This window comes from Pleurodeles waltl, chromosome 11 (assembly GCF_031143425.1).
Source record: "Pleurodeles waltl isolate 20211129_DDA chromosome 11, aPleWal1.hap1.20221129, whole genome shotgun sequence".
In the NCBI taxonomy this organism is placed as follows: domain Eukaryota; kingdom Metazoa; phylum Chordata; class Amphibia; order Caudata; family Salamandridae; genus Pleurodeles; species Pleurodeles waltl.
This window is the reverse complement of record NC_090450.1, coordinates 79958736-79983471: the sequence shown is the minus strand read 5'-3', so window position 1 is coordinate 79983471 and position 24736 is coordinate 79958736. Positions and strand designations below refer to the sequence as shown.

Below are 24736 nucleotides of genomic sequence, written 5' to 3'. Positions count from 1 at the left end.
ATTGTTTCTGTACAGGAAGGTATCCCTTCCTGCAAAAACACAGTCCTGTACTTAAAGCAGGCCCCCTGCACCATGGCGCAAGGATACCTGTGTTGGTGCCAGGCAGTCTCAATCAAGTGCTCCAGTGATAGGAGACAGCAGAAACGTGCCATAGCTTTGTAAATATGGCACATTTCTGCTCTGCCTCTTTCATTCAGTATTGGAATTTTTAGATGCAAAACCACAAGCACCTCAATTCATAGCCCTCAGCTTCCCCACCCCCGAAATGCAAAATGTTACTAGTAAAAAAAAAAATCTGGACTGCTTGATGCACACTGAATGATTTCAATGCAACACCATTCAAAAAATTTTAAAAATGTTCTCCCCTTTTTATTCATTCATATAGCGCCTTCTACCCCTTGTCATGTGTAGGAAGTGCTATATAAATAAATGACATACAATATAATTTGCGTCTCTTCTGTTTGGATGCATTCAGGCTAAGGTTGGTTGGGAACAGGGCAAGGATAATCTTTCAATTGCAGAGGCTGCCTCGGTCATCACAGTGTTAATGGACAATCATTGTATCGCCTGTAAAACAATGAGGAATGCTAAAGCACATGATCTTGCAGAAGGAGAGTACCACCATGAGGTCTATGACAGCATATTTAGAATCACTGGTGACCTCTGCTCCTTCTTTGAAGACACTTTCCAGCAGCACAGAAGCTGAGTATGTCTTTCTAAAGAAAATAAATTGTTTCCTTGAACAGTGCTTTGCCCTGGCACTCCCTCAGGCAAGCACCGAGGAGCTGCAGTCTGGACTACGAACCAGTCGCGGCTGGCAATAACGAGAAGGGGCAGGGCAACGCGCACGTGGGGAGGGGTGTAAATAAAAATTACATTAAAAAAAAGAAAAACACTCACCTCCACCGCACGCCGCTCCTCTGTCCCTCATCGCTGCTGCAGGTACAGGCTTCCAGCCTGCAGCCAATCCTGATGCTGCATCGGCTGTGAGTGCCCAGGCAGGGCGCTCCAAGGCAGCCTGGGAGCCTGTGCAGGCTCTCTCACGCCCAGCAACTGTGCTGCCGGTCTTGAGAGAGCCTGCTGCGCATGTGTGTTTGTCCGGTCCAAGACGGTTCGCCAAACATACATCCACAGTGAGGGGGAGTGCTGAGCACTCCACCCCGCTGCTTTTCACCCCCGTGGCCCCGCCCCTTTAAAAGAACAGGATAATCAACTACGTTTTATTATCCATTTCTTTTAAAGGTTTTGCAGCTGCTGCTGATGGCAGGGGGTGACGCTCTTCCGCCCTAATGCAGGAGCCGGCCCTGCTACGAACATGACGGGGAAGGGACTAAAGCCCCTTTAGCCCAAAGGGCGCTGCGCACCTGATGGTGGTGCTGCGTACAACCTACTCATAAAAAACTTGTATTTCAAAGCATAAATTGTGTTTTCCATGAAAATTCTAATTGTGTTTGGGAAAAATGGGTTTATTTTCCCAAAAAGAAAAGGCTTTTTATACATTATTCTGATGAAAGTATGCTGAATAATGCAGGGACAGACAAACCTGCAATATTGGTGGCAGTGGTTAATTTGTAAATAAAATTGTGCCAGTGCCCAAAGCTCTCCTCCGAAACATGCAGATGCTGTGCAGAATACTGAGGTAGCGTAATCGTAAAGCCACCTCTGGCCTCTTTACTATCCAGTCACAGTCACACCCTGCCCCTTCATCTCACTTTTGCAGCTTTCTCCCTTTGTAACATTTTTCTGTCTTTCTTTGCTCCATTTTTCCCATATATGTTTTGCTCACAATAATTGCCTGATGAAGAAAAATAAGAACTGGCCCTCAAAAATAAGTGCTGATTCCCCTCGCCGGTAACCACTGGCTCAACTTAAGTACTGGTTGGTGGACAAGGCAAGGCTTGCTTGAATGACTATGGAAGTGCTGGAATATTTCATGAGTAACTTTTCAGAGCCCATTTATAAGAAATTTATGTCAAACTTGTCCCTTAAAATGCTCTGTTTGGTCCCCTCCCCAACATACAAAAGTTGAGGAAATCAGGCTCCCTCACTTTACTGTAATATATGATTAGGAATACAACCCACCATTGTCATGGGTCATTGATCACCATTGGAGGGAAGAGGAATCCTCTAATCTTTTCTCTTGATTACACCCTAAGTCTCTCTCCCTCCCTGCACAACTCCACATAACCTGAGAAGAGGCAGAGAGAGAAGCAGAAGCGGTGTATTAAGGCATTGTAATGTTGATGGTGGTGGACCTATGCAAGTGTTTATAGTAGATTATAGTTTTATCATGTTTATGGTGGTAGTTGTATACTAGTGTTTATAGCCCTCTGCCACTCTATTGTCTTAAATGGCACTCTTAGTACTCCAATTTTCTCATGGACAGCGAAACTTTCAAAGAAATGTGTTGTTTATCCAGTAAAAGGTAAACCATTTAGAGTAATCTCTTTCCGTAACCTAATGCAGGGTAAAGTAATTCATAGTCTCATTCTCTGATTAATTGCAGATTACCTAATCAGAATAAACTGTAGATAACTAATTGAATTACCTTTCTACAGTCATCTAATTTAGTTGATAGCAATCATTGTATTCACCTTCTATAATTTCATAAAGGGTGAAGTGTCATAACTAAAGTCTCAAATCCTAGTGTTGTAATCAGAATAATCTCATCCAGTACTCGAAGGCTGAATAAGGTAATCAAGTAATCTCTTTCTTTAATTGTAGGGTAAAGTAATCAGAACAGTCACCATTCATCTAATCTAGAGATATAAATTCCCCACCTTCCAAGTTCTAATATGCAAATACAAATATCTCTAAATATTGCCTTATGACCTATTTCATTATTGCTCCTTCTCTTCATGCTATAGCAAAATTACATTAATGCGCTATACATAAAGCATGCATGTTGGTACAAGCTGTATATTTCTCAGTAGTTTATGTTTTCATTTTCAGTCGCCTGGGGCTTTTCATGTTATTGCTTTTGTTATTAAATTAAAGGAGTATCTCACACATGCCAACATTATGTTGCACTAGGGAGTTTTATTTCGTGTTTTATTGATTTATTGAGCACCTTTACGCAAGGCATTTTGCAGTTATCACGCAAAAGGGTTTAGCCAGCGAACATTAATGCTAAGCACAGAGAATTGTCGAACCCATGGGAAAGTCAACCAGGCACAATAGTGCCAATGAATGATGAAGATTACAAGAGATCATTCTTTTTTTTTGCATAAGAGAGGCAAATTCAGTTTATGAAATCGGGATTGGTGAAGCAAGGGCAGAAATAATATCGTTGAAGAGGCGATGCTGATGTCAGCAAGGTAAGTGAGATCAGGGCTACCTCTGTGTTAAGGCATTACAAGCCATCGCCAGCAGCTTGCATCGAAAGAATGAGGCGATGCTGTCAGAAGAATTGTAGATGATTTTGCATACATACCAGTTATGAAAAGGAGGGAAGATGGTGGATTGTGAAGAACACTGATCGAGAGTGGAAAGTCAAGAAGTAACGAGTAATACCACAAAAATATAACTTCCTGGATTGAGAGTCTACTGCAGAGATTTGGATGAGGCCTGCAGGCCATGGGTTTAATTCCTGGCAAGGAGACCTCCACCCCTCTTCCTTCTAAAATGGATAAAATGAGATCCATTAAGGTAGAGAATTTTTTTTAAGACAGAAAAGAAATGAAACTGATGATAATCAATTACAGAAAAAAAACAGGGTTCATTTTCCCCTTCATTAAGAGCAGGCTAGTGATAATCATCTATCAGTGGAGAGGCACCCAGACCAGCAAGGTGCATGTGCATCCAAGGAAATGTGAACTAATGATAATGATTCTGTTTTCATATACATCTGTTTACATACCTGCTTAGGCATCTAAGAGCTAACATTACTCAACTCGGCTGAGATGATATATGATCTATGTATCATATGCAGAAAAGTTAGTGGAGGAAAGAAAAAATAAATGATGGCGCAAGGAGCATTTGCTAATAGAAAAGAAAACTGAATGGGGCTGGCAGTGAGCCCTGAAGAAGTGTAGCGGTAAAAGTAGCCAGCAGCCGCAAATCTCAAGGGGAAGGGTAGGGGGAGAGGGCGGGGACAGAGGGGGAAATAAAAAAATAAAACAAATAAACTTACCTTACCGCCGTCTTGTGTCTTGTTGCTCTTCTTCCCTCGATGTAGTGTACCACCATTCACTGGGACACCAGCACAGGCTCCCCAGCAATCCTGGCACTGCTTTCATGCTAAACATAGTGCCTGCCACTCAGACACAGCCTTGGGGTCTGTGCAGTTTCTCCAGCCCGACTGTCAAACACAGCCAGGCTGGAGAAACCTAAGTGTGCATGTGTGTTTGGCCAGCCTGAGACGGCAGGCCAAACGCACATGCGCACTTAGATGCTCTCTCTCCTCCTCCCACTCTCACCTTTCATAGCCCAGACCACCCCTCCCTGTACAGCTGGCTGAGCCCACGGGTGAAAAATAAAACAACAGTGCAACTATAGTTTTATTTTTCATCTCCTGGCTCTTGGCCCATAGCGAAGGAGCTGCCCCTGAAAGTAACCGCTGAAAAATATGCCCTCTCCCCTGTGTCTTTCAAAATGAATGAACAATGTGTAATTTCCCGGTCCTCCGGTAGAGGGCATAATGACCCATTTGTAAAAATTCTGCTTTGGGTCATGATACGTGGCATGTGTGTGGTGCAGGCTGTGAGTGTGTTTTTCTTGGCTAAATGTGTGTGTTTTATGATTATGCTGTCCTCTAAGATGACAGAGGGACTGTACACAAGGTAGACGTTACCTCCATTTTACAACCCCCCATATGCCATTGTCCACGTGGTAGGGCTGGGGAATTCCACACATGCATAGTGGCAACCTGAGCTCTAATAGCAAACAAAGGACTGAGCATAACCAGTGTGGCTGCCAAGGATCGTTGGTAAGAGATAACTTAACCTTGTTGCATGTCTCCACAGCTGTTCTCCTTTACAGGCCATCTGTGACTTTCTCATGTTTTCTACCCTGAGAGATGTTTAGAAACCACAGTGTACGAATAAACTTAGGCTATTCAGTGCTAAGATGCCCCAAGGGGGTCACAAGCACTTTGAAAAATACTTTGTAATGTTTTGTTAGTACTGTTCAGTGTGAGAAACCCCTCAATAAGGTGCCCTGCCCTTATTTGCTAGAATTATGGGTTTCAAGGATGGCACATGCATTTGAAATGCCGAAGGCCCACCTGAAACAGAAAAGAACTGGTCTCCCCACCCCCAACCCAACAACTGCCCCACCCAAAACTGTGTTCCTTGTACTTATTTAGGTTGTGGAAGAAGATCTGCAGTGGCAGCTCAGACAACCCTCGACCAAGACTTTAGAAGTTACTGAGCTCTCGGAGGGTAGGAGCAGGCCTAGAACAAAGATAACTCCCTAATGGTGTTCCCTAACCTAAAAAAATAGCTGCTGGGCGGCCCAACAAGGATAGGAATAGGCCAGCCCTCACCAAGATGAAGACAACAAGCTGTATCTTACTCGGATCAGTCTGGAGGACAACTCACAGAATTGAGTCTGACCAGAGTCACAAGTCATTACATTAAGCAGTCTATAACTGAACCTGAAAATGTCTGTTTCATCTGAGGGTTAAAGACGTGCTTATGCAACTGTAAAACTTTGGACAATATTTGGAGTTTGGTGCTCAGGGTACTCTTTTGCAAACTCAGCAAAGTACCTTGTGAGCCAAACCCTTCGCTCCGCCCACTTCAATTAAAGACAGGTGGACCTTAAGCTTACCATCCATGCAGCCCACATTGGCTCCATCAACAGAAGACTTCCTCTGATGGCCCAATAGAGAAGGGGACATCATGGGAATGGCATTTCACCCTATTTAGGGCGGACAGTGTAATATCTTTTTTCCTGCCCATCACCCCCAGGAGAAACTAAAACAAGACTAAAATTGAGGCGGTTGAATTGATAGACTGCCTTGATTGTCACAAAAACTGTGAAGCGCTTGGATTCTCGGTGCAACTTAATTTAATGGTAGGCGCTGTGAAAGTCCAGCTTTGAAACATATTTACCTCCCTTCAACATCAAAAACATCTTGCTGATGTTAGGCAGAGGAAAACTGTCACTCACAATGTTTTCATTGGGGAAGACAAAAGTCAATGAAGTCCCTTAACTTCCCATCCAAGTTGTTGAGTATGACCACAGGAAACACCCACTGTGTTGACTCCACTGCCTCTACTGCACAATTCTTCACCATATCCTCTAGAATTTGTTTCACCTCCTCACTGACAGTAACTGGTATCCTACCTGGACGATGCCTAGCAGGTTAAGCTCTTTATTTCAATACGATCTTATGCACATAACCTTTTAAGGCACCTAACTTTACATCAAAGACATCCTAGGAATTACTCACTATTTCCTTGACATTGATGTCCTCCTCCTCCATTAGCTATACTTTACCCCCAAGGGATTAATAAAGATATGAAGGGCATTTTGATTTTTCAACCAAGTACCAGTGGTCCCAACCAGTCACATAAACTTTCCCTCCTGATTATCTAATGAATCACTATCAGACCACATGTATCTCAACACCTTGATGTTGTCCCCTTGAGAGTCAGTGAAGTTAGGTTGTTTAAGCTCCAAAGAAGACCTTTCCCACATCCACACCAACAACCTTTTTTTGCACTCTAGTGAACAGTCAACCAGAATTCCCCATATGCTGCACACACACTTATTATTGATTATACATTCTGCTTTGCATCTACTCTTCCTTCCCTGTTGCTCTTCGATATCACCTATACTCAACAATCCCTCAGTGTACTTGTCCCCCATGAATGCTGTGGGTAGTTACAGTGACTTTACAGGCTTTTTTGTGTTTGTTAGCCTTCATTTCTTTCATACAAGCACTTGACTCCTCAAATATTTTTGTTTGCAATCTCAATTGCCTCTTTTAGTCTTAGGTTCTTCGCAACTCCATGGTATCAACTGCATTTTTTGTTGTAGCGTTGGACAATGAGATGATCTTTTAGTAATTCATTGGTCATTTTATTGAACTGACCTTTGATTACCAATTCCCTGGGGCAATCACAAACTCCCCAACTAATTCATTTTGCCTTTGAGGCTGTGTGTATCACTTTTGATGTGCCATAGCAATATTTACAGCTTTAGCAAATCTAGTTTCTCTTCTCTGCTTTGGGTTCATTGTGTGCATCCTGAATAGGATGGACTTGCTGGTATAATGCTACAGGCTTAAATATATGTTGTCCTTCTTTGCACAAAGTACTTAATAACAAGGCCTTCTTCTGGTTTTGTCTGAATTCCAGAGGCAACTACATATATTTTAAGTGGCAATTGAGTAAGAAACTTGGAGGCTGGATGATGGTTTGATTGTATTCCATGTTGACTCAAATAGTAGATTACAATGCACAAAATTGTCTAGAATATGCAGTGATAAACTGTGCTTAGAATATTAGCTAGAAGATGGCGATGTAGGTCACCTGGATTCCAGAAGGTAGCTCGCCCTTCTTTGTGAGAATAAATAATCCCAGAGGGCAGGGTTACAGTAGGGAAGTACTTGCTCAGTTTTGGAGGGACACTGCTTGGATCAGTTGATGAGGACAGTCTTTTAGCAAGAGATGCCGAGACTGTGTACCAAAGGTAAAGGGCACTGGCCAATTTAATATCTATAGGCATGTCTGTACCTGGCGCTTGACTCTTGTGACTCGTGCACACCTAGACAGTGAATGTTGGTATGCTTGTGCATCATTATGCCTGGCACAGACAGTATCATGCTTATTGGTGCCCACTGAAGCGGTACTGGAGCTTGAAACAATGAGGGGAAAATTGCCACAGATTTGTAGGATAATGTTTACACTTTTCACTCCCACCTAAATATTCGCTGGCCCCATCAGCATATGGCTAATAAATCAGTGCTGAATGTCAGTCCACACAACGACCCTTTATCTCCACTGTGAGCATAGTCTGGTGGCTGATGATTGGGGCTTGTCGCCAATTCTCATAGTAAACATTCTGAGAGAACAGTAGTTTATAAGGTTTAATTTTCACAGACAACATACAGAGGTGATCTTCTCAACCAGCCAGCATAGACTTAACCGACGAGGAGACCCATGGCAATCAGGAAACAGCTGATGTTATAGATTTCCATAAACAGGCAGATTACCACAATCTTCAGTGTTCAGTTAAATGTTTACTGTTAAGATGTTCTACTCCCATTCTCATCTCAATGTAACTTTTTTTAACTTTGGATCATTTCAGTGTAAAGTGCAATTACACCGATGAGGTTCATTAGCACTATATAAATGCTATAAATAAAAATATAAACATATTGAATGCTGCTGTTGTCTCTGTGAGTGGTTGGGTCAACTGAAAAGAAAGACTCTGAGTATCAGACGATCCTGTTCCTGGTGGGGCGTCCTTGAACCTACCTGAATCAGTATGCTCATAGTGGTGGAGTTCCACATGGGCTTCTGTCTATCATCATAGATGTCCACAAATTCATTCTCATCTTGATTGCTAAATAAATTATCACTATAGAACCCAGCAGATTTATAAATTACATTTTATGGCCAAAATATGAATGTTACATTTATTCTGAGGAGAACTGTATGATTTATCTGCAGACCCTGGAGAAAGACCCTTCTGAATATTTGACAGGTCATTGAAAACAGGCATTACTGCTACCTAGCTGTACGGCATTGCTAAAGATATGCTCTTAAATGCATCCCTCATAAAACTTGCAATGAACTTGAAGTCATCTTGATGAGTGAAACAGTAAGCAACAAAGAAATGCCATTCAATTTTTTTGTTTAGCAGGGTCAGAGGGAGGGAGTATTGCTTGGAAATCATTATGCTGCAATGGCAAAACATGAATAACAGGCCAATTTGGCACTGCAGTCATAACAAGAATAAGTGTTGCAGAGATGGACTTTGGATGGAAAACAGCTCATGCCTTCAAGCAGATCTGTGGTTTAAGACTTCAACCCTGAATGTTTCATCTCAGTATTGATCACGTCTGTGACTGCAGAATGTTAAGGAAGCAAAAGAGACATATAAATGTTACCACAAAACTAATGATGTGTTTTGCTTCACTGTAACTCAAGGTCAAATACAGTGGAAAGTGACATATGAATGAGCTGGTGCATAGAACTATCCAGTTGCCCATTTTGATTGCCTAACACCTGGCAACTTATTTTAAGTCCCTACCGCCATTATTTTCTATAAGATGGTTCTGCAGTACCAGTGGTTGATCGTGTTTAGTGCTGGGCCCACTACAGAAGTGCAGTTTGTGTAAAGTGAAAAAGTAGTAAACATACTCAAATGTGTAAACTTAAAGTACATTTTCAGAATCAGGGCCTACGTATCCCTTGTTGCCTATCCATGTCATTTTGGCTTCCGTTGTGTGTTACTCTGAACTCATCTCCTCTAATGGAGCTGTTTAGTAGGTGTATTAACCTTTCACTCAGTATTTACTGACATTTTTTTATCCTGAGTCAGTCCTCCGTCCACATTATTTATGTGTTCACAGCACATGGGTGCAGCCATGACTCACACGGTGTAAAGATGAGAGCTGCAATTCAGGAGGTTGACTGGGTGACAGGGGGCAGGTAGTTTGGTGACTACATTTCAGACTTCAGAACCAGACACCTGAACAAATCAAATCACAGCTTTCTCTTGTTACTACATTGTTGATTTTGAGGAGAGAGAAAGAAAGAGAGAGAGAAGAGAGAGAGAGAGAGAGAGAAAGAGAGAGAGAGAGAGAGAGAGAGAGAGAGAGAGAGAGAGAGAGAGAGAAGAAAGAGAGAAAGACAAAATTATTTAATTGCAGAATAGATTAAAATGTTAACTCTTTTTTCAAAATTAAAAAAGGATATTTAATCACATTGCACTGGTATAAGTGTGTTGTGATAAATTTTCCTAGATAGAAGACGTTAACCCCTTAAGTGTGGGTGTCATCCAATGGCCTACATCCACAGTACCTCCCGAGTGTGTCTGTTGGCCATTGGCCGACACCAGGAGGCATATAAAGTCTCATATAGTGCAGAGCACCTGAGGGAATCCTTCATTATATTTTAAACTCAGGCTGCTCGGAAAGAGCTTCCTGAGCAGCCTGAATCTTTTTTATTCCTTTAGTGTAATGTTAATCAGCGCACAGGGCGCACTGAGGTCATTACACTAAAGTGAAAGTAAAATGAGCTTATGGGCTCATTTTACTTTCATTGAGTCAGTGCTCAGGGGCATATCTCAGCCCCCAAGCTGGAGAGGAGAGTGTGGCTAACTCCCAGTATCGTCCACTTAAAATGATGAATGGCTGCACTTGTTGGGCTTGGGGTAGGCTGCCATCTTGGAAAACCTACCAGACCCAGACAGTTCTGACACCCAGGTGCCTCTGAGCTAGGGCCAAAATCAACAGCTACTTGCTTTGCAAAAAAAAGGGTCACTTTTCAGTGGAAAAACGTGATGCATCCATATTGTGTTTTAGTCCGTTTCCTGTTGCGGGCACTAGACCTTCTCACACAAGTGAGGTACCATTTTTGTCAACAGACATGGAGGAGCATAGAATAGTAGAACATTTGTTATTACCAATTGGATTTTGCATCATTTGTACCTTCCAATTGTAAGTCAGTATGTACGAAATAAGACATTTTTGAAAATACCCTCTAAATCATATGCTAGTATGGGTAGCCACAAATTCATAGATGTACAAATAACTACTGCTCCTAAACTCCATTTTTGTGCCCATTTCACAAATACATAGGTTTCCTTGATACCCTTTTTTCACTCTACATATTTCACATATGATTTGGTCTATATTCAGTACACAATGAAGAACAAGTAGACGGCGCAGCTCAGCTCTTGCCTTTGGGTACCTTGGGTTCTTGGAGAACCTTCAAATCCTATATATCCCCGCAATCAGAAGTGCCTAGAGGACGTAAGGGTGGATTGTTTTTGTAAAAGGGCCATTGTGACAAAAAGTAACAGATGAAAATGTAATCACAAATTGACTTTTTTCCTTCTCATTTTCAATATTTCTTTATTTCAACAGTTAGTCTATTTAGGAAATAATTGAGAAATCTACATGTATGACTCCTTGCTAAATGTAGAATTGTGTCTACTTTTCAGAAATCTATAGCTTTTCTGGATCACCCTTAGTCTTCTCACTAATTTCCACCACAAACTGGAAGTAGGATGATAACACAAAAAATAGGAAAATGGGGTACGGCTTTGAGAAATGCCAAAACTGTGATAAAAACATAGGTTTGTTTATTCATTTTAGGAAAAAATATACTTTTATCTACAGTGCTTTGTTCCTATTTCCCCACAAAACTCAAAATTTAGCTATAGTTTGGCTATTTCCTCAGTCCTGTCAAAGGGAATCCAGAAATCTTGGTTACCTTTAGAATTCCCAGGATGTTGGCAAAAGGGATGCAAATTTGCTTTGAATAACTTATGTGGAAAAAATGTTATGGATCCTGAAGCGGAAACTATCCCGAATAGTCAAAAGATGGCTCAGCACTGTTGGGGGGGCGGGCAGAAGTTAAGGGGTTAAGGAGTTAATAATAGAAATGTTATTTTTAGCTTCTAAAGGGTTTCATTTTTATATAACAAGAACACACATTTCATATTTCTGGTTAGTCAATGTGGTCAAACTAAAAAAAAGAAAAAAACAAAAGACAGATGTAAATGCTTGAACCCATGCCTAATAGCTGGTAATCACAAAACATAACATTCCAGCCTATCTTTTGTTTGGCCATGTGTCCCATTATAGACAGGTTCCAACAATATGCAAATCAGTCCTGGTCTTGCCTCCTACAAGTCATGGCCTAGCTGCCTGGGGATATGAGCGGCACAAGGATTCTTCAGCTACCGGGCTCACTGCTGTGGACTCCAGTGCCACTTAGGGTTTCTGCTGGAGAAAAACAAAGAGCTGGATAGAAAATCTTGAATCATTGCTTATCAAAATCATTTTGTTACATTAAAAAATAAACTTAGGATGTAAGTAAAAGGTGTAGCACAGTATTAAAAGGCTAGAACCTTCCCTCTCAAAGGTATGCCGCAAAACCATGGCAGCAAAATACACTTTCTCATGTTTGTTACAGGCAAGAGAGAATGAAAGATCAACAGTACATTAAAACACATCTTGCATCATATATGCAGAGGGCTTAGTTGATTAACACCCCATAAAAAACATTTTTTTGTTTTTTTTTTACAATCGAAGCTTCAAAACCCCACATCTGTTGACCATCAATAAATCTGTTGAAGTACACTGAATATAATTCGGCAAGGCCATAATTCCACTAACTCCATCTCCAAGCACTCTTATCAAGTACTCTTAAAATTCACCTCAAAATATAACAACCTCTGGGTTCCCATAACCATAACTAGATGAAGTTTGTTTGCCCAGTAAAGATTAGAACCATATTAAACCAAGTTCACCATCTTGGCCAGAGAACTTTCTTTTGGTAGCATTCAATTCTTTTGCTTGATTGCTGGTCTGAGCCACTACAGAAACAGACAAACCATAATCAATTCGGCCATTGCCCTTCCCAAAAGGATCTATAGATCCAAAACTGCCAGGCTACATCCTCTCTACAGGGGACTTCAATCAAACCACGCCAGCTCTGTTTGATACCACGGTATGAAATAAATAGTAATATGTATTTGTATTCATGTAGCATACTACATGGAAAATGCAGTAATGTGCCCCTGTTTTGATATGACGATTTGTAGAGCGGACTATCACCTGGAGGGTATCCTTGCTCTTAGCATGTGTGTGAGTCTAGCCAAACCTAGGGACTAGTGGGACTACTGGAACAGCCAGGTCTTCAGCTTCTTGAGGAATTCAAGAAGTGAGGAGGAGGCTCGTATGTGCAGTAACAGTTAGTTCCCCTCTTTAGGACTGAGGTAGGAAAAGCCTTGACTCCTGAAACGAGTTTTTCCATATGCCTGGGATGTGTGCAAGTAGGAGTCCAGATGAACTGAGGCGCCTAGAAGGTTTGGTAAAGCAGATACGATTGTGGAGGTATGCTGGGCTAAAATTTGCCAACCATGCCATGCTACACCTGTAGCATGGTATGGATTCCCAAGAGGGTTTTTAACTCTATTCTGTCATTGTATGCAATGTTACCACTCTAGTTCATCAGTTTACTTTTTTGGGTACTTTGGAATACATTTTTGCTAAACCTTAAGCATTTTGGACCAGAATTTAAGGATAACTTCCAACAAAGTTTTACATTTTTTATTTTAATATTTGTTTTCTAATAATGTTACATTTGTAATACAAAAGTGGGATGATATTTTTGCGAGTAGTTGCTTTAAAGGGTGACTTATTTGGTGGAGAAGGTGGGCACAGGTATCCGAAAAATCTAGCTTTCCTGCTGTTTTGGTCCATCGCACTATTATTAAAGCTTCTATATGTTAAAACCCCGGGAAACAACGAAGAGCCAATGCACTTGTTTTGACATTTCTCTATTGAAAGGAGAGGTTGCTTTGTTTCACGTCATTTTCGCTGGATTTTACATGTTTGGGTCAGTCTTCAGACGAGAAAACTGCTGACGCATGTCTTAGTTATTCATCTCAGTTAAACCAGTTTTCCTTTTATTTTACTATTTCGACCGTTCCTTAAGAACCTAATGTATTCAATAAATTACCACTATTTTCTTTCCTAATGAGGTGACCATCCTTATGACGACATTGGTAACATTCAAATGGTATAAATTAATTGTCTAATTAATGTGCCTTGAAGAGTGGGGGGGGGGCTTGAAAAACGATTAAGAATTAGTGGTAGTTTTGATATAGTAAGATATCTCAGTATGTTTAGAATCTGCGACTGTGTGCAGCCTGGACTGGATCCAGTGAGGGCTTACTCTAAATGTCATTCTTCTGAGATTTTTCTATTGAGTACCATTATGCTGATAATAGTGCAGATGCTGTTTACAGCTCTGTGAAACAGTAAAACGTGTAAGAGTTGTAGATAAACAAATCCTCATAATTAGCAACAAACACGGTCACTCTCTTAAGTAGGCGATTTTGTCATAGAAATTTAGATGCATCTTTAGCAAGCACTGAAGTGAACTTGATGTTTTGGATTCGAGCACAGAGCAGACAACTCATTCGTGTGGCACTCCTTTCACCCATATTCACGTTTTTGACACCTTCCTATGGGGCATCCTCTTTTCAAACCCACATCACCGGCTCACACTCTACATTCATCGTTCAGTTTAACTGGATCGCTTTCTTAAACGCCCAACTTCAAATTCATTATTGAGTCAACAGGTTGGCAGCAGGGCACTCACGTTGCCAAGGCCCATGTTTGAGTATCTCATCCAGCCCCGGTTTTTTCTTTGACTTCTGGAACATATAGTCCAGCTTTACCAATGGGATAAAAATGACTATAAGTCTCAGAAAGCAAAGCTGGATTATAGGCGCTACGGTCAGCTATGTGAACATCCTTTTAACAATAAATTGCAAGTTTAACTCGTCCAAAACTGCAATGTCAAGTTTGAAATATCAAACTCTGTGATGCACCCGCGTGCAATTTGAGCATGCTTGGATCAAAAAAGAATATTTTAACTGACAAAATCCTCATGTTTGACACCCGTGTGAAGTCCGTGCTTCTCAAGCTGATTAGTTTGAGACTCATTCCCAGCAACTGGGACGTCTGTGAAGCCTCTCACACCCTGCACTGCGGCTGCTGGAAAGTTGTGTATTTGAACAAGCAGGCGGTGGGTGACGTCATTGCTGGGCGACCAACAGAAGGCGACGCTGTTACCAACCGCGGCCCGTTACCAGGACAACGGACCCAAACACACGGCCGCAGCCTGTTGCTAGAGACAGTGAGGACGTTTGGGGAAGTGACAGATCGAGCCGTTCAGGGCAGGAGGCGAGGAGGCTGCGAGGACCGTAAATAAACAGAGGGCAGCTCCGATGCGATTCATGGTGGGAGTGAAAACTAAGGCGCTGGAATGAGGGGGCAAGGCTTTGCGATCGACGAGCGTAAGGCCCTAGTGCGGCCCGGGCTGCGGGGGGAGCTAGCCCCCCAAGGCGCCGAGCGTCTCCCTAACGTGGAGGCCCTGCGGATCCAGGGGGGAGCCCCGGCTGAGGCGGTGCAGGACTACCTGGAGTACCGGAGAATTGTCGGCGACGATGACCAGGGCAAACTGTTCACGCCACAGGAGTACGAGGACTACAAAAAGAGGGTGATCCCTGTAAGGCTACGGAACAGGCTGTATGTGAGCTGGAGGTCGCCCACTGGCATGGACTGTAAGCTGGTGGGCCCAGAAACCCCGTGCTTCTGCACACACAGATATAAGCAGCACAAGACGGACTTTGAAGAGCTGCCAAGCGAGCGGCCCATCCATTTACCGTGCAGAGTGGGACATTGCCAGTGCAAAGGGTACCTGTATGTCCCCCTAAATGGAACCTCGCCCATACGCTGCAGGTGCAAACACTTCGCCGATGATCACAGCGAAGCAAATGGCCACCGGTGCAAGAAGTGTTCCACATGCCCAGGTTTTCATAGTTCCTTCACTTGTGGTTGTGGTAAACCAGCCTATGTGCACCAGACCGTAGTGGAGACTAAAGAGGAGCGCCTGGCACAAGGGAAGCCTGTGGGGCAAGATGTCCCATATGCTGCAATGGGAGGCCTGACTGGCTTCAGCTCTCTAGCAGAGGGGTACATGAGACTAGACGACAGTGGAAGAGGGGCCCAGCCTCTTGCCTTCTTGGAGTCTTCTGGAAGTAGAATGGACCATCCATTTCTAAAAGCATATGCACCACAGATATCGGGCGGCTCCAGTAGTTCGTCTCAAGCAGTCTCGCACGTAACTTCTGAGGAGGAAGACATGGCGTACTTTGAAAAACGCTATCAGGAACAACTGAAAAAAGAAAAGACTTCAAAAGGATTGAAACCAACAAAAGGACCCACCCAACCCAGACCGAAACAGCCATGACTGTTTTAAGTCATTTAATGTGGCTTAATGCCTATGATATATTGTTATATGGGCATTTCAGTTACATGTCGTAAATTTTCTGTTATTAAAGGATACTGTTTGAGTTAAGTGGTTGGTACACTATTTAAGGCTGCTGTTTAGAGCATCTTGCTGAGACTTAAGACTCCCAATGGAGATTACAATGCATCCAAACACCAGGGGCGTGTACATTTTAGGTCGAGCCTACCAGACAGCAAAATACCTTTTGTCATCTTAACACGGTCTTACAGTGTGCTTAAATCCTGCCTATTGCTTACAATTGGTTAGCTTTACAGCCATTGTTATTTCTTTGCTTCTTATTCAGTGGCGTGCCTTCTTTATCTTGGGTTTGTCCCTCCCTGGAACCATAAACTCTTTACTTCCGTCCTTCCACTGCTCAGTTCTAGGGAATGCTTCATTTTTTTTTTTTGCTTAAGCACATCACTAGAGTGCATGTGTTTTCCAGCTATGCCCCATGTGTGCTTTTTTTCTCCCCTCACGCTCCATGTGGCTTATTCTCATCCACCTGTTTTTCTCCCCCACCCGGGCTACTCACACCTGTTTATTTTTGCTTGAGCACTCCCCAAATGCATGTGTTCTCTAGTTTTCTCCCTTGTGTGCTCCTCTCTATAATTACGCTCTGATCTCTGTTGTGTGTGTGCTTCTGTCCCTCCACTCTGCTCTCTTCCATTTGTGTGCTTCCCTCCCCTCACTCCGTGCTCTGTATTGCACTCTCTCGCCCAGTAGCGCTCAGCCTCTCTTGTGCATTCCTCCCCAACCTTCCGTGTGCTGCTTCTCTCCTTCCTACGCTCTCCCACTCCTCCATTACCCCCCACCTGCGCAAAACCTGCAGTCCCCTTTTTAATTGGCACTTTCTCCATAAATAATCGTAATTTTTTTATTTACGGATCAAAGTGCGCCCTCATCTTGGATCCGTAAATAAAAAATTAAAGTAAATGGTGTCTGTGTAATTCGACTGGCATGTGCACGTGTGCATCAGAGGAACGACACGGCCACTACTGTACCGTTTTTAAATGTTGGTGATGCTGTACATCAGTCCAACACTGTACAGCACCACCAAAAGAAATTGGCAAAATAATATGTCTCAAAAGTGAGACCCATTGGCTTTGCCAATGCTTTTTAAATTAGTAATGGTGTAAACATCTGAATGCAGATCCAATTATCACCTATCACGTAGACTTCAACATTTAAGGTAATCATTTTTATTGTTCCTCTGATTAAAATGGGAATTTGTGACTAGACGATCACATTATTTGCTTTCAGTTTCAAAATGCCCTTTGGTCCATCTAGTTATTGATTAGCATCTCATCCACCTACTGTAAAGGGCTTTGCCAAGGCAGCAGGCAGAAACCGTGGCAGGTTCTGTTACAGAACGAGTGACATAGTAGGCAACATTGTTATGTAAATTGCATCCACCCAAATGACGGGGGCCAAACTTGAGACATGAGCCCTTAATGATGGTGAAGAGGAATATCTGCTCGAAAATCTCGACTTACAGGACCACACGTTATTAAAACATGTTAGTTGGTGTTTTAGTAAGTCCATGAAGATGTGTGGAGTTGTACGTCGATCATATGTCTTCTGCTGTTAGATACTGGCAATTTAAAGAGGAGCTGTTCACGCTGTTGTGATTGGTTTCAGTTCCAATTCTGTGTCTGACACACAGACGGACTGATGATATGGACATTCCGGTATTTCCTTGTGGGGCTGCTCTTATGGCTGGATGGGCTATCTTGAACGTACATTTTCAACATATTTAAAAAACCGTGTGCACTATGCACAAAAAATTCTTTGAAGTGAGCATCCTTCTCACAACACTTGTTTGTGAGGTCCATAACAAAGCTGATTCTAAGACGCGCCAGGAATAGTGCACTTTTGACTAGGATAGCTTTGGTTCCTAGACCAGGTTCTGCAACAAGAGCGAAAGGGACAGAGGGTTTCTGCTTTCCCTTATTAGAACATTGGACTGTTGGGAGCTCCATTGAAGACAATGGAGTGCTCCAGGCTTCTAATAGTACCAATTTTCAGATGTTTTTCACACAACAACAGCTGGGCTCACGGAGTCCAGAGGTTTTCAGTCCCCTCGAGCTTTATGAGGACTTTATTTTATTTATTAGAACATTCTGCCTTCTAGTCGCAGAATGTTCTAATAGCCTTATAGCCCTTCGTAGCTGGGGTGTACAGGCCATTAAAGTCCAGCTCTCTTGTTAAAGGCCCTCACCTTCAGCTGGGGCCTTCAATGCTGGAAATGGCCATTAACGGCTGGTTTAGCCCACTACGGCCCACCTCTAAGCCTATATTGTGAACTTCAAGGAATGAAAAGCACTTCTTTGGAATCCCTGGCTGCTGTCCCTGGAGGACTGTACTGTAGCTGGACTCGAACATGACTTTGAACCTGCTGACCATCCTTTGTTTTCAGTGAATCTAAGAAAATGTACATGTTCTCATATGGGACCTACTTCCTAGGACTGCAGAACCGTTTTGTTCTCCAGTTGAATTTCTTTTACTTTCAGAGAATTACACTAGCAGTGCGATCTTTTGCCAAATACTTAGTCCATCTAATGTGTGCTGTGAAACAGTTAAGCAAAACAATGTTTTCATATTTTTTTTAAATAAAAAGTTGGCCTGAAATCTAACATATTTTGTTGATATTTATCTTTTCTAGACAACAATTTAATTTTGAGCACTACATTTTAAATCAAGAAAATTTGGAATACACATAATAACAGTTGTTTGGGTATATAGTTCAACAATGATGATAATTTCCAGTAAAGTGTTTAGAGCTATGTATGATTTTTCGATAATCTGACAATCTGTCCTTAGGAAACAGGTTCTTGATCGGCATTACCTGATTCCTTCTGTAGAAGATGAACTTAACATGGACATGTTCCTCTGTTGGACACATGCAAGCCCACGTTGATTGTGCTGCAGTAGTCCCTCGGCTCACATTTTCCCAAGGGGCCCATTCCTTAATACAGAAGGGTCAACCTTTATCTAGGGCTTTTTTGCCCCCCTTATGTAAGTTCTTTATTCATTATTTTTTCCATGCACCTTACACTCTCTTAAGGTTCCCCAAGTGAAGCCTAGGAGTTTTCCTTTCTGGTCCTGAAGAAACGTCGACTGATCCGTAGGTGACAATATAGGTGTGAAACATGTCGACCGCTAATGAGGGTTAAAGGAGTACAATTCCTTTCCCTACTTCTTTTTTTCTCTAGGTTGAGTGGAGGAACATTATTTCCTTGATCACTCCCTTTGTTTTTAATCTTTACCTGGACCCCTTAGTGATAATCAAATGATTAACGGCAGGGCCTAGAGTAAATTTTAACACACCATCTCCAGCCCTTTGCTTCTCCTTGTAGGTTTGAGTCTACTCCTACTGTTGACTACAGCACTTATTAAAAGACCTCCGGCGAAGAGCCCCCTAGAGGAGCCCGTTGGGCATTGCAGCACCATCCCGACGAGGAGCAGGCCCTTTGATGATGCATGACACCCATTGGGCGTGTGAGGGCTCTTGCTTCTATTTATAGAAGTGCCTATTTGACATGTGGTTATCCCCTTGGAAAAATGTACCTAATTATTTTGTATACAAATACTGCATCCTGACCTGCAAACTTTCTCTGGGTTAGAGTCCATTCTTTTTATTGTCTGGCTTGACAGCACAGCTGTCGCCAACCAATAATTTGAGCATCACTACAGACGAGCTTTGGCTCTACTCACATGCTAAGAGCCAGGACTACATGTTTTGGTTGGGCAAAATGTGGGTGCTTCCAAAAAAAAAGTGGTTGCCCTCCAATGCAGCTGTGATCATGTTATTTATCCAGCTGGCTGAGTTTGAACTTTCAGGGACACACACATGGCATTGAAATGCTGTAAAAGTGTCCTAGCTAACTAGATTCTTTATTGTGTTGCTCTTTCTCTGGCAGCAGCACAGAGGGGAGGAGAGCAGTAATTACTTACATGGATGTATAGGTCTGGCATGAGAGTGCAACTGTCATCTACCTTTTTAACCTACTCCAATATCATTCTACAGTTATTTGCTTCCACACAAATACATATTCATCCCCATGATATATGTTTCATATTACCACATGACATTCCTTTAAAGTCTGAACTATTGGCATTGCCAATGCTTGTTTTGCCTGTCTTGGCTACTACAGACAGCCATATGCAGATCTGTTCTGGTCTTAACCCAAAAGTAACCGTCCAGCCACAACTGCTATGGCACATTCACTCTCCAAGGAAGCTGGAGCCAAACCCCCATCTCTGTTTAAACCACAGTAACATCTAAATATTAAAAGAATAAACTAAGATTAAAACTCACATTTATCTAAATGTGTGCAGCACACTGCATGGCAAAAGCAATGATTTCACAACTCTTATCCCTGTACTGATGCCCACAGGGGTTTTGCTCATTCTGTCATCCCTACAGAATGTTAGCACACAACTTCATTTTGTTTACATATTTGTAATCTTTTTTTTTGCGAACTGGGAGCATTTTGCACCACGTTTTAAGGGTGATTTCTCAGCCAAATGTTATATTGTTTATTTCAATATTTTCTATGTGTCTACATTTTTCACGCACATTTGAGATGATCTTTTGCAAAAGGGGTGCACTGAGAAAACACATAAGTAGTGCTACAACTCGTTGCCTACTAACTTAACCATGTTAATTATATCGCTTTCCTTACTTGTATATTGTCTGGCCTGGATGGGAAAACTCATCATCTTATATTGAGACGCCCTGACATGCGAGGCTTGAAAAATATTTACCTCAAAAGTGGGTTTACAATGTGTGAAGTTTATATTGTGGAAGGCACCTAGGCCCATAGGTATACTTTTTTTGCGCCGAATTTGCTGCATTTTTTTATGCAAAAGCGGAGCAAACTTACAAAATACAATTATATTTTGTAATTTTGCGCCACTTTTGGTCAAACAATAATGCAAATGCGGCTCAAAAAAATATAAATATGGGCCTTATTACTTCAGCTTTTAAAGGCCTGTTATTGATGTTTGTGAAAGAGCGCCAACATTTTTGGATTTGAGCTACTTGGTACCCACAAAAAGTGATTGCATGATATTTGATATTGCAACGATTAAGTTGTTTTTAGCTTGGGGTCCACGCTGGCATATGTTCAACATGTGTTTAAGATCAGGATCTGCCTTTCATCCTTCTGTAGTGGATAAAATGAGTTTCACCCAGTGGGCTAGCAACTAACATCTATTAATCACCACTAACGTCCCTCTGGGTGAACGTGTGTTTTACAAATACATTTGCTGTTATATCACATTAAACAAACAGATTCGTTAAACTGACGTATTTTGGACTGCAGTAAGTGATTCTAACAAAATGAAGAGCCTTTCAGGCAAAATATTTAGATAATCTAATTTAAATATTCAAAGAAATTAGGATTGATGTAGGATATTTGGCTCATTCGTGCAAGAAGCAGCCCGGTGGTTGCATTTAACGGGGTGTCATCTTTGGTATAGAGGATGGGTAGGGAAATTAAAAAAAAAAAAAAATTCTAATGTTTTTGGTCCAAAGCCCTTTTTAGTAAGGTAACTAGATTTTAAGAACTCGGGATACAAAACAGAGCCTTTCCATTCATCTTCTCTTGACCTTTCTCTATTTGGAGGAGAACTTTGTGGTTTTTAAGTTACTTTTCGCCATTTTACACTTTTGTGGTTGGTCTCCAAACATGAAAACTACTGCTGATGCTACCTTAGTCATTTATCTCATTTTTCTTTCTTTTTATTTTACTGTTCTGGCTATTCTTTTAGCACTTAGTGTCGCCAAATAAATCAGCACTATTCTCTTACTTAATGAGAGGATGACCCTCCTGGTGGCCACGCGGGGAATTTCCAAAGGGGATATTTTAATTTGCTTTGTTATATGTTGAGTGAGAGGGAAACGGGGAGTTGTACAACAATTGAGAAATACAGATTTTGACTATACATTTTGACAAAAAATATGGTAAGATTACGAAGTAAGTTAACTCCCTATTGCTGAGATATGTGTGCAATCCAAATGGGGCTTACTCAGTGTTTCATCCTTCTGACGTTTCTATATTAAGGATTATCGTGTTGTCAATAGGAAAGCTGATGTTTACAACGTTACAAAATAGTAAACTGTTCCAAGAGCTGTACATGAACAAATTATTAGTTGTAGTATTTAAAGGGTTTCCCCTAGTTTAGATTTATCTTTAACAAGGACTAAAGTGATGTTGACTTTTCAGGTTTCAGCACATGCATGCCAACTGACTCATTTGGCGAGATGTCATCTGCATTCACCCTCGAGACTAAATGTCTTCTTATAGACTACATACTATATATATATATATATATATATATATATATATATATATATATATATATATATATATATATATATATATATATATATATATATATATATATATATATATATATCACGTCCGAAAACTGTTCATTCGGCATTCATGTCAATGGGATGAGCCTTTCAAACGTTATGGCTGCAATCTCATTGGAGAGTCACCAGGTTGACAGGTATGTGGGCATGTTTTTGTTAAGAAATGAGAAATTATGAAAAACGAAATTAAGTCTCGGCAGAAATATGACATTTTGGCATACTCTGTTGTGCATTTTGGAAACTTTGCGGCCAAAAATTGCATATTTCAATTATTTTGCTAACAAAATCCTCATGTTTTAAACCCCTACAAAGTTTGTAGAGTCCCAAACTGGTTACATTTGAGACTACCGCACAGCGATGCATACGTACTTGCAGTCTTCCACACGCAATACACCTTCAGCATGTCACGAGCTGTGTGACATCATCTTGCAGGAGGGTTGTGACGTCTTTGTTGCGCGACCGAAATAAGGCAAGCTAGAAACGCTATTTCCAACAACAGCCCCGTTACCAAGGTAACAGTCTCAGCACCGCTCTGTGGATCCGGGATCCCAAAGCTAATGGGCGAGAGAGACAGCGACGGGGAGATGGGGAAGAGTCAGACCTGAGCGGTGAAGGACGAAGAGGAAGGGGGACACAGAGAATTATCAAGGAGACAGCTCTGAAGAGAGAGCCGCTGTTTCTGTAAAACAAAGGCACAAGTATGAGAAAGCAAAACCTTGAGACAAAAGAGGAGTCAGGGATGGAGCCGGAGCTGTCCCCTCAAGTCGCCCAGGCTCTCCCTGACGTTGAGGTTCAGCACATTCAGGGAGGGGCGAAGGCGGTGCAAGAATATTTAGAGTACCGGAGAATTGTCGGCGACGATGATCAAGGCAAACTTTTCACACCACAGGAGTACGAGGACTACAAAAAGAGGGTGATCCCTGTAAGGCTACGGAACAGGCTGTATGTGAGCTGGAGGTCGCCCACTGGCATGGACTGTAAGCTGGTGGGCCCAGAAACCCCGTGCTTCTGCACACACAGATATAAGCAGCACAAGACGGACTTTGAAGAGCTGCCAAGCGAGCGGCCCATCCATTTACCGTGCAGAGTGGGACATTGCCAGTGCAAAGGGTACCTGTATGTCCCCCTAAATGGAACCTCGCCCATACGCTGCAGGTGCAAACACTTCGCCGATGATCACAGCGAAGCAAATGGCCACCGATGCAAGAAATGTTCCAAGTGCCCAGGTTTTCATAGTTCCTTCACTTGTGGTTGTGGTAAACCAGCCTATGTGCACCAGACCGTAGTGGAGACTAAAGAGGAGCGCCTGGCACAAGGGAAGCCTGTGGGGCAAGATGTCCCATATGCTGCAATGGGAGGCCTGGCTGGCTTCAGCTCTCTAGCAGAGGGGTACATGAGACTAGACGACAGTGGAAGAGGGGCCCAGCCTCTTGCCTTCTTGGAGTCTTCTGGAAGTAGAATGGACCATCCATTTCTGAAAGTGTATAGTCCAGAGTTAGAGGACGCCTCTATCAGTACTTCTCAACAAGTCCCAGGCGTAATGATTGAGGAGAAAGATCTTGCTTACTTTGAAAAACGCCACCAGGAACGATTGACAAGAGGAAAGACTTCAAAAGGCTTGAAAACATCAAAAGATCCCACACCATCCGTACCTGAACAGCCATGACCATTTTAAGTCATCAAATGTTCTTTAATGATGTAACAAACTGTTATATGAACATTTCCGTTACATTTCTGCCTAATTTGTATTATTAAATTGCACTTTTTGCAGACCTGCCAATTTCTTAATTTTTTTCACTATGTGATGAGAGGGTATGGCTTTGGCGGAGGTGGGCTCTGCCTGTGAAGCATTTCTACCTCTCCCTCTCCAAAAGAAAAAAAATAACATAATCAAAAGCCTCTCTGTCTGCTGCTGATATCGTCAGGAGATTGAAAAGCACCTAAGGGACGTCAACTGTGCAGATCCTCCTAATATGGAATTGAAACCAACTCTAGGCATGGCTTTCAAGATCAACTTGAATTCTACTGTGTCATATCAGCTGCTCACCGGTTGACAGTGTAAAGGAAGCCAATATCCTGTGACAGATTGTGGCAGAGTGTGAGTACGGTTGCCACCTGGCCAGTGCTATACCAAGATAACAGTCATTTTAATGTGCGGTCAATAGAAAAATTACCTAAAACCAGCATTTTTTAAACTTATTAGTACGTACTTTAAAAAGTAATTGTATCATGAAAGCTCTTTACAATTTGTTTAGCAGCTGTCCTATACAACCCCTGACTAATGATTCAAATAAAGAGAGAAAGGCCATGTTAAACTTGAATAGGGACAGTTTCATGTAACATTCTACTAAACAAGGTT

At 42.0% G+C, this 24736-nt stretch overlaps 2 protein-coding genes and 1 pseudogene across 3 annotated transcripts in view; all 3 read left to right on the top strand.

Moving 5' to 3' along the window:
• The window catches only part of MCF2L2 (MCF.2 cell line derived transforming sequence-like 2), a 1607631-nt gene that overhangs the window by 102998 nt on the left and 1479897 nt on the right, over positions 1–24736 (top strand). The gene's annotated exons all lie outside the window — the stretch shown is intronic.
• Positions 14824–18628, top strand: LOC138265413 (protein FAM221A-like). The gene has a single exon (XM_069213108.1). The coding sequence runs from the start codon at positions 14967–14969 to the stop codon at positions 15951–15953; it is 987 nt and encodes a 328-aa protein (XP_069069209.1). The 5' UTR covers positions 14824–14966; the 3' UTR covers positions 15954–18628.
• Positions 23078–24043, top strand: LOC138266513 (protein FAM221A pseudogene; annotated as a pseudogene).

Excerpts from the sequence above, each read along its gene's own strand:
- LOC138265413 (XM_069213108.1), top strand. The coding sequence starts at position 14,967 with ATGAGGGGGCAAGGCTTTGCGATCGACGAGCGTAAGGCCCTAGTGCGG.